Genomic DNA, 16,979 nt, shown 5'->3' on the forward strand with positions numbered 1-16,979 from the left:
GATGGGGCTTCCTGAGTGGCTTGTGAAACTGTCAGCTGTGGTTTGTTTTTTTTTAATGTGAGATTTAGTGAGGATGAAATGTAAAATAACAAAATTCATGGAAGTTCTTTTGGTTAGAATTTTTGTAATATGACTTTGGTTTTCAAAGGATATCCTGTTTACTTGCTACTAAGTACCTCAAATAAAACTCTTGATTATCTGTCATGTTCGATGTCAAGAGTCTTAAAAACGTGTGTAAGCAGCAAACATGGACCCTGAACTCTAAGAAGGTGCGTAGCAGGGACCCTGACCCTTTGCAGTTTTGTCCTTCCTTCCCCCTCCAATAATTATATTTTATACGAGTATAAATTATAATAAATCTAAAATAGGGCTGGGCGATTTTTTCACTGTCACTCCACAATACAATAGCAAAATATATAAATATGTATAGTAAAATATGTAAATATGTAAATATGTTCCTTCCTAAGGAAAGGATATGGACCAGAAGACATTGCAATTACGAAATGACTTAAATAAGTTCCAGATCTATACTTGTGCTCTTATTATTTCAGTTATTTTGCCTTTAATGTAAATAAACGTGCAAACAATATACTTGCTCTTGTGAATTTATTTAGATATTAATTACATTGTGCCTGCTGTCTCTTTAATACCGCGTGGTTTATATACATGTTGCTGCTGATTGGGCTGACATTTTTGACACACCCACCAAACAAGAGAAAACGTATCTCAAACCCCGTTGCACACCGTTTCCAGGAATATGTCGTTTAACCCGGAAACCGTAGCAAAACGTTGCGCACCGGTTTGAGCTTGAACTTGCCCCAGACTTCCCCTTAAGGCAAAAGGTGGATAGGCCTAAATCGGATAGGTCGAATATAGTTTAAAGGTGGCTTAAAGGCAGGTTCACCACAAGAACAATATTAGCGTCCACACTAGACAATAACTTTATATTGTAAGCGCACGCTGCAGTTATGTCTTTACCCTGATAGCACACATGTACATCACGGTCTATTTGATGTCTGCAAGACGTATTTTTTGTTTTTTATTTAGAGTTTTTGCTTATCTGCAATAGGTCTATAGGATGTTTCCTATAAGATGTCAAATAGACGTTTAGAAGATGTCTTTAAGATGTTTATGATTTAGAATGTAAATAAAACTGACATCTTAAAGATGTCTATCAGATGTTTGTACACAGCAGATGCTTTCCAGATGAAGCGATCTTTAACAGACATCTTGCAGACGTACGTGTGCTATCTGGGCACTAAAATGCTCTAGCTCTTTAAAGCAGAGTGGATGTCTTGTTTTAATCCTGCTGAAATTAATTCCACTGATATCATTCCTCTCTGTGGTATGGTTATCATTACAGCCGTGTTGTGGACTTCCCTATATTCTCATAGAGTTAGAAAGATTATTCAAACTTCATAGTTATCGTTATCATTATGGTCATTATCGTGAACAGGCCTTAAGGCTATGGTCCATATGGAGTACTAGCTTTAATGAATACTGCAGGAATATACGCTATATGCTGATTGCTATTTTTTGAAAAATGGTAAGTGAAATTAAAATGGCATAATGTTTCAAACAGTAGCTTCTATGCAACGTTGTCAGATTACCTTATTAAGTTGTATATTTAGTTCAGCGAGTTCCATATAGTCTAAGAAATAAAAACCGCTTTTAATGCATTTTTTTTATCCAGTTTGTGTAAAATTGTCAACGTTTGTTGGTCCAATTAAATAATGAGTCAAGAAAGAGGTGTTAATCACAGCTGAGCTGATATTCTTTCAGGATCATCTATCACACTGTAAGGGGAAGGTCATGTCAAGCACATTTTGGAATGCTCTTCCACAGTAAGCTTTTCACCTTGGGTAGTAATCTATGCATAGAGAATATATGATACTTCTTGGCGTGCACAGGATGTATACACTGTATTATGTAGCAATAGTAAGTAGTATGCAAGTATCCATGACTTGCTTTATGCTTTTGGCGGATTACAGCGACACCCAGTGTTCAGTTGTAGTCATAGACTTGATATTCACAAATCCTAAACAATATTTTGAATTATGTTCTTATTATGTTCTTAATACAGAATTATTCACAGTGCTACATTAATATAGTCATGAATTATTGAAAAAGCATGTATTTTGTGTGGAATCTTGGTCCTCACTGGGGCGTTGGAATTAAAATATAAAGTAGGCCACAGGCATGGGTTTTTAGAAGTAATGATTATCTCCTAAAATAGATTTTTTTAATGATTTAAAAGTTATAATGATTGCAGTAACTTCTCTCTGCATTCTCTGTGTGTGGCTTGCTCACAGTCCGCTGTTCCCTTGACTTGCGATATTGAACCCCTGGCCTTGATACATGAGCCATATCTTCATAACAGATTCCTCGTTTTTTTGTGGACTTCCTCAGCCCATTTGAGGTTTGAGTTCAAGGTGCCGTATTGCACAGCTGCTGTAACTGCCACACACTCCCATCGCTCCCCTCCAACACTGAGGCAAACATTGCTGCCACCAAAAAGGGAAAAAAAGGCAGAACAACAGCTCTCTGTCTCAGAGCTTAAACAATATTGCAGGTGCAAAGATAACAGAGTCAAGACTTGGAATTTATATTGTGCCTCAGTTCATGTAAGCACACTCCGCTTTACTTTCTTGTGGATGTCCAGGGAAGGATTTATTAGATGTACCATAAGTCCATTCAACTTTTATACTTTCTCTGAGATCCTCTCTCATACTGCGTTTGGCCTGCGAGGTTATTGTGACCTTGAACAAATAATTCCATGCAGTGCTAAAGGACTGAAATATTTGTGATAAGAGGGAGCGATGGCAAGGGGTTAAAAATGTCTATTTAGTTTCAGCACACATGGGAACTAAAATAACACAGACAACAAAACGGTTTGAATGGAACAGGAGGTTTTTATATTGTGTATTTATTATTTTTTTTTAAATGACTACTGTTTTTGGTTATTAAAAATGAACAAATATACCAAATACACTCCTCATGGATCACAATTTCTTTCTTTTTGAATTTGTTTTTTTTTGCATGTTGTCCCTTTGCCACCAGTATCGTATCAGCGCAAGCCTTAAAGGGATAGATAGACAGAATAAAATTTGTCATAATTTACCCAAATGTTCCAAAACAACACTGGACCCCCCTGACTTTCATTGTATGGACCCCCCTCAAAAAAAAAAAAGTACCTTCTTTTCCACAGAAGAAAACACATACAAGTATGGAACAATGTGAGCATAAGTACATGATGACAAAATTTTCATTATACTAACTATATCTCTAAATTTGATAACTTTTCCACAAGTACATTTCAAGAAATAACACAGACAACAAAACGGTTTGAATGGAACAGGAGGTTTTTATATTGTGTATTTATTATTTTTTTTAAATGACTACTGTTTTTGGTTATTAAAAATGAACAAATATACCAAATACACTCCTCATGGATCACAATTTCTTTCTTTTTGAATTTGTTTTTTTTTGCATGTTGTCCCTTTGCCACCAGTATCGTATCAGCGCAAGCCTTAAAGGGATAGATAGACAGAATAAAATTTGTCATAATTTACCCAAATGTTCCTAAATTGTATGACTATATTTCTTCCATTGAATCACAAATGTTACACCGAAGAGTGTTTCAATTGTCATTTGACCATATAGTGCAATTCAATGTGATCCAAAACAACACTGGACCCCACTGACTTTCATTGTATGGACCCCCCTCAAAAAAAAAAAAGTACCTTCTTTTCCACAGAAGAAAACACATACAAGTATGGAACAATGTGAGCATAAGTACATGATGACAAAATTTTCATTATACTAACTATATCTCTAAATTTGATAACTTTTCCACAAGTACATTTCAATAGTATTAATTAATTTGCTGCATGCTAATAATGCTGCATGCTTGTTGAAAGATGTGAAGATCTACATTATTCATAGTAAAGATATCACCTAGTCTCAATTTTTGTGCATGAATGCATGCAGGATATCAAAGATATATGCCTATCAGGATATCAAAGGTCAATCAAGCAGCATCTTGTAAATGGTATAATTATTTCTAAAGACATCTGAATCGTTTGACCTGAGAGGTCAAGCACTATCAATATGAGATGCCTTTACCCTATTCCACACTGTAGAAACCTTCAAGAATTTAATATCCAGATTCCATGTTTTTCCTTATTTATCCTCATTTCAGCCTCCAAGCAGCATATTTTGGTGGACTGAGTTAGTGGTCAGTACACTTGGGCGATGTGACCCAGGGAATACAGTGTTCCATCACTAGTCTTTGGTGAAGGCACCTTGGCTCCGTTTTGCCCCGAAGAGATCTCTGTGCGGTAAATGTGCGCACGTGTTTTAAAGCAGCCGAATTGGCTAGTCAGAATGAAGAAATCCCTCTTGAAGGTTTTGGTGAAGAAGGCGTAGAGAAACGGGTTAGAGCAGGAATTTATGGGGTAAAAAAGCACTAGCAAGACTTTGGCGTGAGAAACTGTGATTAGCGGTAGTTTTAAGGCTGCGGAGATGGCAAAAAACGAGATGGGAGCCATACACAGGAAGTCAGTGAAGATGAGCACAGCCATGCGCTTTGCTATACGCATGTCCGCATTGGCAGGAACGAAGGTGGGATTGTGGACGGTAAGGTAGATGCGCATATAACAGACACATACGATTAGAAAAGCAGCTACATTGAGTAGGAGCAACAGCACCACGTAACCTTGTGAAATCACTGTTTCTACATCCATTGGCAGACAGATGCTGGTCTTCTTGTAGCTACTCACTCCAAAAACGGGCATCAGAGCAGTAAGCAGGGCGAAAAGCCACCCAGCTGCCATTATTGCACAGGCATGGCGCAGGCGCATCTGGCGTTCCCGCTGCATGGCGTAAGTGATGGTGTGCCAGCGCTCCAGGGTAATGGCAGTCAGAGTGTAAACAGACAGCTCGCTGGAGAAGACTGTGAAGAAGCCTGCCACATGGCACCCAGCTCCCGTCTGCCAGTCGATGCCATAGTTGTAGTAGCGGGACTGTGTGTGAATGTCCTTGGCAGCGATGATCAACAGGTAAATGCCCATGCAAAGGTCTGCAAATGCCAGGTGGCACATTAAAAACCTGGGAACAGTCAGTTTGTAGCGACTCGAAAGGAGCACCAGGAGGACAGCACAGTTGCCCACGATGGCCAATATACTTATGAACCAGATCAGAACCCGCAGGAACGTAAAACCCATGATGTCCTCGCAGGGGTTGAATGCATCTGGTGTGGGGTAGCAGGTCACTTCTATTACATCCTTACAGTGGTCTTCAAAAAAGTATGGCTCTTGGAGGAGGGCACCAGAATCGTTACACATTTGATTCTTCACAGACCTGTGAAAACAGAAATAATATATGAGTGTATAGATGAGTTTTCAAGAAAATGAAAATATTCTATCACCATTTACTCCTGTTGTTTTAATCCTAATCCTCATGTTGTTTTAAACCTCTTTGTCTCTTTTCCAGACAATGAAAGTAAATGGTGACCAGTTCTTAAAATGACAAATACGCATCATAAAAGCAGTCCAGTACAAACTTTTGGTCTCTAATTGACTTTAGAAAACTTGGAATTTAGAGCAGGCAGGGCCATCCTTAGGGCAGTGCAACTGGTGCCCTGCGCTTGAGGGGTCCCCCGCGGTGAACGTGGGAAAAGGTTAAATATTTATGCATTGCCATGAGATTGTGTTGGATGTTTTACAAAAATATTCGGTCCAATTTTTGCATGTAATTTGTCTGTTCAGACCAATACATAAAAAAAATCAGACCGAATGAATGAAAATGCAAATTCACTCTCTGACAGTAGGTGGCGCTTAAAAAAAGCAGAAATTACTACGATACTCAAAATGCTGCAAAACTTTCTGTTTCTGATCCCTGCTTGTCACAGAGAAGAAAGGAAGAAAAACAGTATTTACATATTTTCAAACAGCTGTTCAGATTTTTGTATTCGCTATAGTGCTTATTAAACCCATAGACTGTATAAAAACATGGACGTAGTGTCCGTGACGTCACCCGTAGGTTTCTGAAGAGCATTTTTGAAGCCTAAAGTGGGCGGAGCCAGCCATCTGCATCTTGGCAGCCACGCCCTTCATTATGCAAAACTTTAAGGTTTAATATCATTTAAACGGATGAGTTATAAAAAAAAATCACGCCTCTCACAGTTGTCATGAAGGGCAAAATTAGCTATATAGACCAAAATCATAAGTACCAGGCTGTAAACATTTTTTTTTCCTGCTGTAAGTTGGGCATTTTAACATGGGGGTCTCCTTTTGTAAAAGAAAGAAAACCACAGAGGTTTGGAATGATATAAGGATGAGTAAATTATGACAGAATAAACTTTTTTTTAAAGCAGTGTGTAACTGACTTGTGCTTCTTGAAGTTTTTGAAGGCACAGCAGTGGCTGGGGTAGGTCAGGTTGGCCTGCGTGAGCTCAGTAAATAGCTCCAGGCTGGGAAGCCTCTTTAGAGAGTAGACAGAGATGGCCATCAGAAGCTTAAGAGTCCGCAGCATGTTTTCTGGCAGGGTGTGGACAGCAGTATGTGAGATGTCTCTGTAATGACAGCAGCCATTTCAGTGTCCAGTGCAGGATTGGGTGTACTTAGCTTGTTGTTGAACTAAACCAGGTAACAGAGGTTAGTGTGAGTGAAACAGGCATTGCTGTGAGAGTTTGTCCTGAGGACACAGAGTGGGTGTGTGGTGCTCCAGCTGGTGAGTTGTATTGTTGTTGAAAGTCAGAGTTGTTCATGCTTACAGAACGATGGGGCCTTCAGCTCCTATAAAGGCGTATCTGTGGATATGACTCAGCTGCTGGTTTCCCATGAGAAAGCTGTGAGAAAGAGAGAGAAACGGATTAGATGAAAGATTAGCGGTTTTATGCGAGATGCTAATTTATGAATATAAAAGATGTAACAGAACTCACAGTTTTTCAATTCTGGTACCATTGAATGCATAGCTGTCTATCGCACGGATCCCATTCTTTGTTAGTCTCCTGCAAGAGTACATTAAGTTAGACCAGTTTCCAGTTTTTTTATAAAGAAGTCATGAAATAAAGGTTTTCTATTTTAATATATTTTACAATGTCATTTATTCTTGTGATGGCAAAACTAAAATTTTCACCAGCCATCACTCTGGTCTTTAGTGTCACATGGCCCTTCAGAAATCATTCTAATTTGCTGATTTGGTGCTCAAGAAACATTTCTCATTATCATCAGTGTTACAGTTGTGCTACTTAATTTTTTTTTTGTGACAACCATGACACATGTTTTAAGATCCTTTGAATGAATAGAAAGTTCAAAAGAACAGCATTTATCTGAAATATTATTTTTTTTGTAATGTTATAAATGTTTTTACTGTCACTTGAGATCAGTTTAATGTGCTGAATAAAAGTATTAATTTCTTTAAAAAAATCTTACTGACAAAAAAAAACTTTAAACGGTAGTGTATATACAGTAAAAATGTGTTAATTTAATTTGTTAATTAATCTGTTAACTGAAAGTTTCATTTTTGTGTATGGAAAAAAAAATCATTACATATAATTTTGCTGCAATGTTTATTTTTTGTTATGTACTCCAAGACTAACTTTATTCAATTTAAGTGTGTGCATGCTTTTTCAATAATTCAACAGCCCATCATATTATTCACTCCTCACATAAAGAATAAATCAATCGCACAGTTGTATACTTACAGCTCAGTTATGGTGGCACTGGTCAATCCAAGGAAAGCGTTACTAGGAATCCTATCTATGTGCATGTTATCTTGTAGATCACTGTAACATAGTTTTGATATAGTATAGATTTAACATAGATTAGCTGTACTCTATTGATAATTTCTTTGTAACTATTTACAAATTGTATGCTTTTTGAAAAGGAATCCACCCGAACCAAGTAAAAATATACATTAAGACGGTGACAACATGAGTAGAGGCTTACAATAGAAATTCAAGAGCAGCAGAGTTGATCTTGGAGAAATCAGGCAGGACTTTAAGACCAGTGTTTGATATAGTCCTAAAGGAACACACACACAGACAAGATTAATGAATGTAATACATCAGAGAGACATTTGTATTTTGTCTTTGTAATATACTCCCTTTAAATTGCTGAACCACAGCATGAGACCACAACGATTCAGAGTTTACTAGACAAGAGTAATGAAGACAAAAAAGAACTCACAGATACCGTAGCTTTGGAAGTCTCCAGAAGGCATCTTTGTGCATCACAAGGTTTTTTGATTTTGTAATAGTTCTGTCAGATTAGATAGATAGATAGATAGATAGATAGATAAAAATGATCGGTTTCATATTATTTGCTACAAATTTTGGTTTAAAATTAAACACTAAAATAATTTTTTTTGACAAAAATGTAATTGGATGTAATTTCCACACGTAGTGCAGCAACATACATTTCCTGTAGCTCTGTCAGGTTAGAGAAAGCAAAGGCTTCAATTCGCTCAAGAGCACCATTCTCGGACACCACTCTGAGGAGAAGAATAATAATCATACAGCAACAGATATTATGTCTAAAGCCTTTTAAAACTGATTGCAATATGACAAAATGATTACAAAATCTTAAATACCACGATGCACAATGTGCACTATCTGCTTGATTTCTTTAAAGGAATAATTCACCCAAATATGAAAATTAGCTGAAGAAGTAATCACCTTTAGCCCATCCAAGATGTAGATCAGTTTGTTTCTTCAGTGTCACAGATTTGGAAAAAATTATCACCACTTCACATCACTTGCTCACTAACAGATTCACTTCAGTGCATAGGTGTCGACAGAATGAGTGTTCAAACAGTTGATAATAATCCACAAGTAATCTACATGACTCCAGTCCATCAGTTAACATCTTGTAAAGCAGTAAGCTGTGTGAAACAAATCCATCAGTAAGTTGTTTAGACCTTCAAATCATCGCTTCTAGCTAAAATATCTATCTACATCCTCTATCCATAAAATTGCAAAATTTCTCCAAATCTGTTTCGATGAAGAAACAAACACATCTACATCTTGGATGGCCTGAGGTTGAGTACATTTTCAGAAAATTATTGAATTATTCCTATAGGGGAAGTCAAATCACTATGCAAATACTGATTTATAAATAAAACAGAATATATATATATATATATATATATATATATATATATATATATATATATATATATTTTTTATATATAAAAAAATATTATTTCTGAATAAGAAAAAAAAACACTTGCCAATTTCTCTCTCTCAGGTTTGCAGTATTTTGATACTGTGATACATATGTGTTTGGGTCACTGTTAAACATCATGTTCCATATCAAAGTCTAAACATATTCAAACAAGACTAAATATCATGTGTTTATATGCGGTTTTGCATTAACTGAAAACTAAGCCAAAAGCCAAGAACAGTAGTGAGCATTCAGTAGCAAATTCTCTGGGTTTTAAATAATTGATTGGATTCTTTCTAATCTCCATGTGGTTTCTTGCTGAAAATACACTTCCATGTTTTAATAGTAAACAGCTTGGTGTCCTTCACACTTTGCACTCACATTCTCTTCAGCTTATGTAGTTCAGACAGGGCTGCTCGGTGAAACACGCTGATCTCAGTCAGTTTGATCTCCCTGCTCAAAATTAGACAGAAGAGATGTGATTCACCATCCAACAATTTGTTACCATCAAAGTTATAGTTATAAATAGCACAGTCTATTCAGATGTGAATGTGGTATGAGCAATCCAAAGCCGGCACGTGTATTTCAGTAATAGCAGTTTTTTTTCCTGCTTTCACCAGATCGCCAATCACTTAATTTGAATCTAATTTAATAAGTCAGAAGACACTGCAACCCTTTTGGTGAGCATTTCCAGGTAATAGGCACATCCACAGCTGCTATTTACTGGAATGGAGAGAATACAAATTCTCCTAATGTTTTAATTGAGTGGTCTTTCTCCATTCTATTATAATGTTGGCACCAAGCAGAAACACTTGCTAAAATCAAAACACTCTCATGAAAATTTGTAACTATTGGCAAATTGGTGGCTAATTAGCATGAATCTGAAATTTCATGCTTAATTTTTCCCTCTAAAAATCATAAGTTTCTATACAAATCACATTGCACAAATTTATACAGATTCATGCTTTCAAGCATACCAGCTTCATTTTCTCATGAGATTGGGCTGGTTTAAATTTAGAGTATCTCTCTGTCTGTGTGTGTGTGCATGCTCTAAAAAACTCTTTCCAAGTATATTTGTGAACTTGTACACTAATCTTCCACTTCAGGAATCTAATAGGTTCTCATGAAAGTTAGTATGAGCAGAATGAGTCATTGCAGAAACTAGGTCATTCAAGATGCGAAATGTTATGAGAAATGGAAACACAATTACCAGTAGCCTATTTACAGACTGCAAATAACCTATTTACTGTCAAGATTTTTGTGTAATTCTTATTGCACGCTGTCATTAGTGTCTGTGTGTTCTCCCTGTGGATATTCATTTCTGTAATCCCTCAGAAACGCAGACAGCACAATTACACAAAGCACTCTGGACATGAATGCCTTGTAAAGCATGCGGGTAAGTAAATTGTGCTGGTACAAGAGATACAGATATGAAAGATCACTATAACTTTGTTATATCATAGCTTGACTGTTTTGATCCTTGTTATTTTTACTTATTTGTTCCTGACTGGGTTTGTGGTGGGGTTATCTAAATGGCTGATGGAGGAAGTTTTTATTTTTGTAAGTCCGTTTGGTGTTGTTAGTGGTGCAGAAATTACACACTACAGAAGAGTGCAATGTTTCAGAGACATTTGCCTTGATATTTACAGTTATAAAGAGAGAAAACATCTGCAGCATGAACTATTCCTATCAAGCACAGCACTGTTCGTTCTTGCAGTCCGAGTAGAGAGTCTGACACACTGAGACACACAAGCTGAAAAGATCTTGGTGCTTTTTCCAAAATGGAAAAGTAAAGAAGCCAAAGTAATTAACCCAAAGCGCAGACAGTCATAGTGAGGCTCAGAGCACAAAGGCCCTGTCAGGTTGAAATGTGTGATCCAGCTGGGCATCTTCAGATAGATTGAGCTGGGCAACCTTATCTAAACTGACTGGCAGTCGGTTCAAAACAGAAATACAATCCTGATTAACCTGCTTGTGGAGCCAAAGATGGTTTTATTTCATCTTCATGTTTACCCCTCTCTATTTTTGACTGGTTGAAATAACAAATTACTTCATGGAATACAAGAAAAGCATTTGACATTAAAAACATACTCCCCCATGTCAGGCTTAAGAATTTGTATGAAGGACGATATAGACTTGAGATTACAAAAAATATTTGGGGACTCACAAAAGAAACATGTATTACTTGTCAATCACATTCTCTCCAAACCACAATAACAAGCTCTGGAACAATAACATTGTCACTGAGAATCGCAGGTTTTTAATTAGAATGTCAAGCTTTTGAATGTTGTTTATCACTTTCATTAAGTTCATTAGGTTTCATTAAAATTCTTATTTATTTCATAATTTTTATTTAAAATAAATGTAGGAAAAGTTGATTAAAATATCATGAAATATAGTTTGTTTTTTAATGACAAAAATGCTAAATAAGGTAATTGTATGCAATACGTGAAAAGTCTTCATATTTAATTATTTGTATTTTAATACTATTTTATAGTAACTTGTAATCATAATATTTTTTTAAATAAAAGTGATTATACTTATTTATGTACCTACATTTTATACTTGTATTTTACCATATGAGATCACCATATCAGTGTTATTTTGGTATTCTTTATATACTATTATAATGTTTATTCATATTTTGAATTAGCTGTTAATTTAATATTTTCAGTTTTATTTTTATTTTATTTTTTAAAGTATACATGTTATTTGCTTTTTTTTTTTACTTAAATTTTTTTATGTTAAAGTTGTTGTCATTTTCAGTTAGTTGCCAAGGCAACATTTCAATTTTTTTATCTAATATTTAATATGTATTTATATTAATTATTTATAATATAATAATATATAATATTAAATATTAGATAAAAAAAATTAAATGTTGCACGTTAGTAATTGAGTAATTTTTATAATTTTTTCAGTTAGTTGCCAAGGAAACATTTCTATTTTTTATTTAATATTTATAATATAATAATATATAATATGCATTCATTATATATTTATATAATTAATATCTAATATTGAATACATTTTATTTCAATTCAATTCAATTTAGTTAACAATAAACAACACATACATACTATAGCTACAACATCCAAAACAGCTAGGCAGCATCAAACTATTGGAAGGGATATTTCTAATGTGAAATTCTACATATATGTTATAACTATACATATATTGTAACGTGTGTGTGTTTATACTCACACAAAAGTGGTGTTTTCCGGTATATGTCTTGGCATCTCATGGACGTTGTTGCCCAGACAGAAGAAATTACAAGTCGAACCATTGAATGAACAGAAATGAGATCCAACAAACATGCCTTCTGTGTGTGACATGAACCATCCAAGACTAAAGCACAGCATCTTCAACAAGACCATCCTCTTTATCATCTTCTCTTTCAGGTGGAAAGGTTTGTACAGTGTTTGTGAACTGAGGCCTTTAGTGTAGTGTCCTGAAGCAGCTCCTGGGCTCTGCTGATGTTCAGGTGAGGGCTGGGCTGATTGGTCTTCTTCGTTAGGAGTCTGTTTGTGTGGTGTTTTCTGGTTGTAGTGGTCTGTTCTAGTGAAGCCGCAGGGAGGCTGATCTCTTTCTAAGAGGCGTTCTGGTCAGAAGCTCTACAGCCAGAGTCAAGGGAGACCTTGGGATAGAGGTCCTCTGATAACAAACAAATGTTTTGTTCGTTCCTCCCCTCCAAATCCTTATTTCTCTCCTCCTCTCATCCTTTTCTTCAAAAAGTGAATGCGGTCCTCCCCATCTATACTGAGCTCTGAAAGTCCCAGAAAAGCTACATATAAAGCAGTTTTCCTTTGGCAATATTCATTGTGAAGTTATCATTGTTACTTTCTTTGAAAGTACTGTGTGAACCACTTGGTAAACATCTGTTTTCCTTTTCACAAATTTGTGCTTGTTTACAAATTCCTTTTCTGAATGACATGTAGGGGAAGCCGTCATATGTGTCATTATATGAATTACAGCCGGTTTGACGCTAGTTGGCTTGTGAGTGCTGGTCTTACTCAGGGAATGACCTGAGCTGTTTAGTCTTAAAAACTTTGTTTGAGTCTGACATGTGCAAGTTTGATAGTAGTGGACTGCGTGTTCAGACACTGACACCAAACAGATACACTAGTGCTCACTCTCAGCTAATTCCAGGGCAGTTCAAATTTTACATCTCTATTAAAATATTAGTGGACACAGTTTTTTTTAAATATGCATAAAATAAAGTAGGGCTGAATGAAGGCTGAGTAAATTTATGGTACATACTGGATTGCAAGAAATTCTTTGCAAAATGTGGTGACAATCGGGCATTATGGGATGGCATTTTGGTGTGATTTCCATTCAAGTTGTTTTAACATTTAAAGTGGGTCATAGGACTCTTAGGGTGGGTTTTATGGTGAAGCCTGATTCTAATGCCTGACTATTTCATAACCATTACGTTAACAATGAAAAGATTTAATGTTATTATACCAACCAAATCAAAATTACGGTTTAGGGTTAGGGTAAGTAAAAAGACTAGCACTTGTTTTTCTAGCTACAAAACTAAATGTAACACAATGTTACTTTCTCTCTCTCTTCTCATTTAAAATTGTGGTAAATGGGATAATTATCTTTATTTTGTATTTTCTGCTTAAATTCTAATTGGTAATTCTAATTTTTCCACACCTTGGCCTCCATTTAAAAAAAAAATCTATTGGGGGAAAAAAAAAAATCTATTTTGAGTTTTAATTGCTGTGCTCTGCTGATGTGTGTAGTTGTGTTAAAAAGTGCTGTGAGAGCTGTGATTGGAATACAGCCATGCCAGAGAGCTGTTCAACTGTGGGCTTTATAAAACAGTCTGAATAAATGGATAACCTTGAGGAGTAGTTAGTAGGGGAAGGCTGTTTTTATTGCTATTATTGCTAAACTCTGTTTATTTGACCTGAGCATAGAATTCAACTGTAGTGGCTTCAAGAAAAACATACAATAATGTTGGATTTTTTAAAACATGGTTCCCTTTGAGAGGCAGTTAAATTATTATTATTATTATTATTATTATAACACATTTTACACCAATGCACAAAAGACATAATAACGCACACAAACAAAAGGGAGAAAAAAAAAACATGATGCCAGTTACTGAGTATACAATTTGCATTTTACATATTTAATAATACAAAAGTTACATAGATTAGCCCATATAAAATCCTGCCTTCAACAGATTATTTTAAATACCTAATATTATTTTCACACGCAAGAAGGGGAAAAAGGAAAAAAAAAAAAAACACAATATAAATGAATCACTCCTTCACTTCAAAAAAACTAATGAAAGATGACCACATTTCCACATAAGATCTGATATTCTTCCTAGCTACAGCAGCCATCCTTTCCATTACTATGTATTCTAATAATACATTTAATCAATGGTTAATATTTAATTACTGCTTAGTTCCCTTTCAGTCGGTCACTCTCGACATCACGTCGGATGACCGACGAAATTGGGATCTCGCTTAGAGGGACCAATCTACTTCGAGTGTAAACTAAACGAGCCAATGCACATTGGCCTCTCTCTCTTCTCATTTAAAATTGTGGTAAATGGGATAATTATCTTTATTTTGTATTTTCTGCTTAAATTCTAATTGGTAATTCTAATTTTTCCACACCTTGGCCTCCATTTAAAAAAAAAATCTATTGGGGGAAAAAAAAAAATCTATTTTGAGTTTTAATTGCTGTGCTCTGCTGATGTGTGTAGTTGTGTTAAAAAGTGCTGTGAGAGCTGTGATTGGAATACAGCCATGCCAGAGAGCTGTTCAACTGTGGGCTTTATAAAACAGTCTGAATAAATGGATAACCTTGAGGAGTAGTTAGTAGGGGAAGGCTGTTTTTATTGCTATTATTGCTAAACTCTGTTTATTTGACCTGAGCATAGAATTCAACTGTAGTGGCTTCAAGAAAAACATACAATAATGTTGGATTTTTTAAAACATGGTTACCTTTGAGAGGCAGTTAAATTATTATTATTATTATTATTAGAACACATTTTACACCAATGCACAAAAGACATAACGCACACAAACAAAAGGGAGAAGAAAAAAAAAACATGATGCCAGTTACTGAGTATACAATTTGCATTTTACATATTTAATAATACAAAAGTTACATAGATTAGCCCATATAAAATCCTGCCTTCAACAGATTCTTTTAAATACCTAATATTATTTTCACACGCAAGAAGGGGAAAAAGGAAGAAAAAAAACCCCACACAATATAAATTAATCACTCCTTCACTCCAAAAAAACTAATGAAAGATGACCACATTTCCACATAAGATCTGATATTCTTCCTAGCTACAGCAGCCATCCTTTCCATTACTATGTATTCTAATAATACATTTAATCAATGGTTAATATTTAATTACCGCTTAGTTCCCTTTCAGTCGGTCACTCTCGACGTCACGTCAGATGACCCCATTCACTGCAGAGGGTGACCAAGGGATGTAATGTTACATTTCTTCAAATCTGTTTGGATGAAGAAATAAACTCATCTACATCTTGGATGGCCTGGGCGTGAGTACATTTTCAGCAAATTGTCATTTTTGAGTGAACTGTTCCTTTAATTTAATGTTACTTGACAATGCAAATATGAAAAATTAACTCCATGAAATATCTATTTAAAAGGAAAATAGTGACTATGATGTCATCTAGCCTGTGACTCAATGAAAACACAAGGTTGCTTTTCCTCATTTCTAACAGGTAGGGATGCTGTTCTGTGTATTGCATGCGCTGGCAGTGAAGAAGCACAGGAGAATTGGATCCGTGGAATAAAACTTTCTAACAATGGTTGTTTCGGCAGTTGTTGACATCAGCAGATGACATGCAGCAAAACATGTTATGTCTTGGACTGGTGAAGTCAAACAAAGCCAGTTCTTTTTTCCTTGAGTCTATTATTGTATTATGAAAGGAGGGTGCGGTAAATTCTTATGAGCGACATACTCCTTCACGCTCTGGCAGTCTTCTCTTTCTCTGTCCCTCATTTTCCTCTCTCTCCCATCCCACCTCAATCAACCTCATTAACGTTCCACATCCAGGAGCAAACCAAGCGTTCAGCTTTGAGAAGAGAGGACAAAGTAGCATGCTCTCCTGAGGAAAACACATTGACATTTTGTCAAGTCAGAGTGTTGGTCCAGCTTTCTTCCGTGGAACTGGGTTCATTTTAAAATGATGCCTTAATGAAGATTTTCTCCTGTTTTCCATCCACTATTTCTTCTCTTGAGTAGTTTTTTAAGATCCCTCAAAGTCTCTGTTCTTGTGAGGTACAGAATAAGCAGGGAGCTGTAGGCCATTTTATTCTACATGTTAAATTGCGCTTTGCTTACCCTCACATTGTGACTGTATATTGATGAAAAAAGTCCATATATCCCAGTGACCCTACAGAGGATAAGCAGTTTGATGAATATATGGATGGATAGACAGTCCGTATACGTATATCAGACTAGACCATATATACCAAATGTTGCAATTGTGAAATTCATGTACATTTTTAATTTATCATATCATTTCATGTAGTTTTTTAATAAAATTAATGCTAACTACTAGTTATCCACTACTAGAGGGGACTGTATAATACCACAGAAGAAGTGCTCTTGGGCAGTCAGGATTTTCCTATAGAGCAGTACATACTTGGAATACTATAGTATAATACTATACTATAATATAGAACTAAGAAATAAGAAATTTTCCTTCTTTTTCTGAATCGATAAAAGGGTGGTTATTTGATAATCAAACATGTCTTCATAATTTGAAGTACTGGTTTCTTGCTTGATTCTGGTTTTTATATGTA

The 16,979-nt window shown here is 35.7% G+C and overlaps 1 protein-coding gene across 1 annotated transcript; it reads right to left on the reverse strand.

Moving 5' to 3' along the window:
- Positions 1-4,238: 4,238 nt before the first annotated feature.
- On the reverse strand, positions 4,239-12,556 carry LOC107582855 (follicle-stimulating hormone receptor-like). The gene is made up of 10 exons (XM_016268870.1): positions 12,372-12,556; positions 9,549-9,620; positions 8,422-8,496; positions 8,193-8,264; positions 7,953-8,027; positions 7,709-7,789; positions 6,944-7,012; positions 6,776-6,850; positions 6,389-6,574; positions 4,239-5,361 (listed from the first exon to the last, which is right to left on the reverse strand). Exons 1-10 carry the CDS (start codon positions 12,554-12,556, stop codon positions 4,239-4,241), a joined length of 2,013 nt encoding a protein of 670 aa, XP_016124356.1.
- Between the last annotated feature and the right edge of the window lie 4,423 nt (positions 12,557-16,979).

The sequence above is a fragment of the Sinocyclocheilus grahami genome, unplaced genomic scaffold, assembly GCF_001515645.1.
Source record: "Sinocyclocheilus grahami isolate Dianchi unplaced genomic scaffold, SAMN03320097.WGS_v1.1 scaffold47.1, whole genome shotgun sequence".
Lineage (NCBI taxonomy): Eukaryota > Metazoa > Chordata > Actinopteri > Cypriniformes > Cyprinidae > Sinocyclocheilus > Sinocyclocheilus grahami.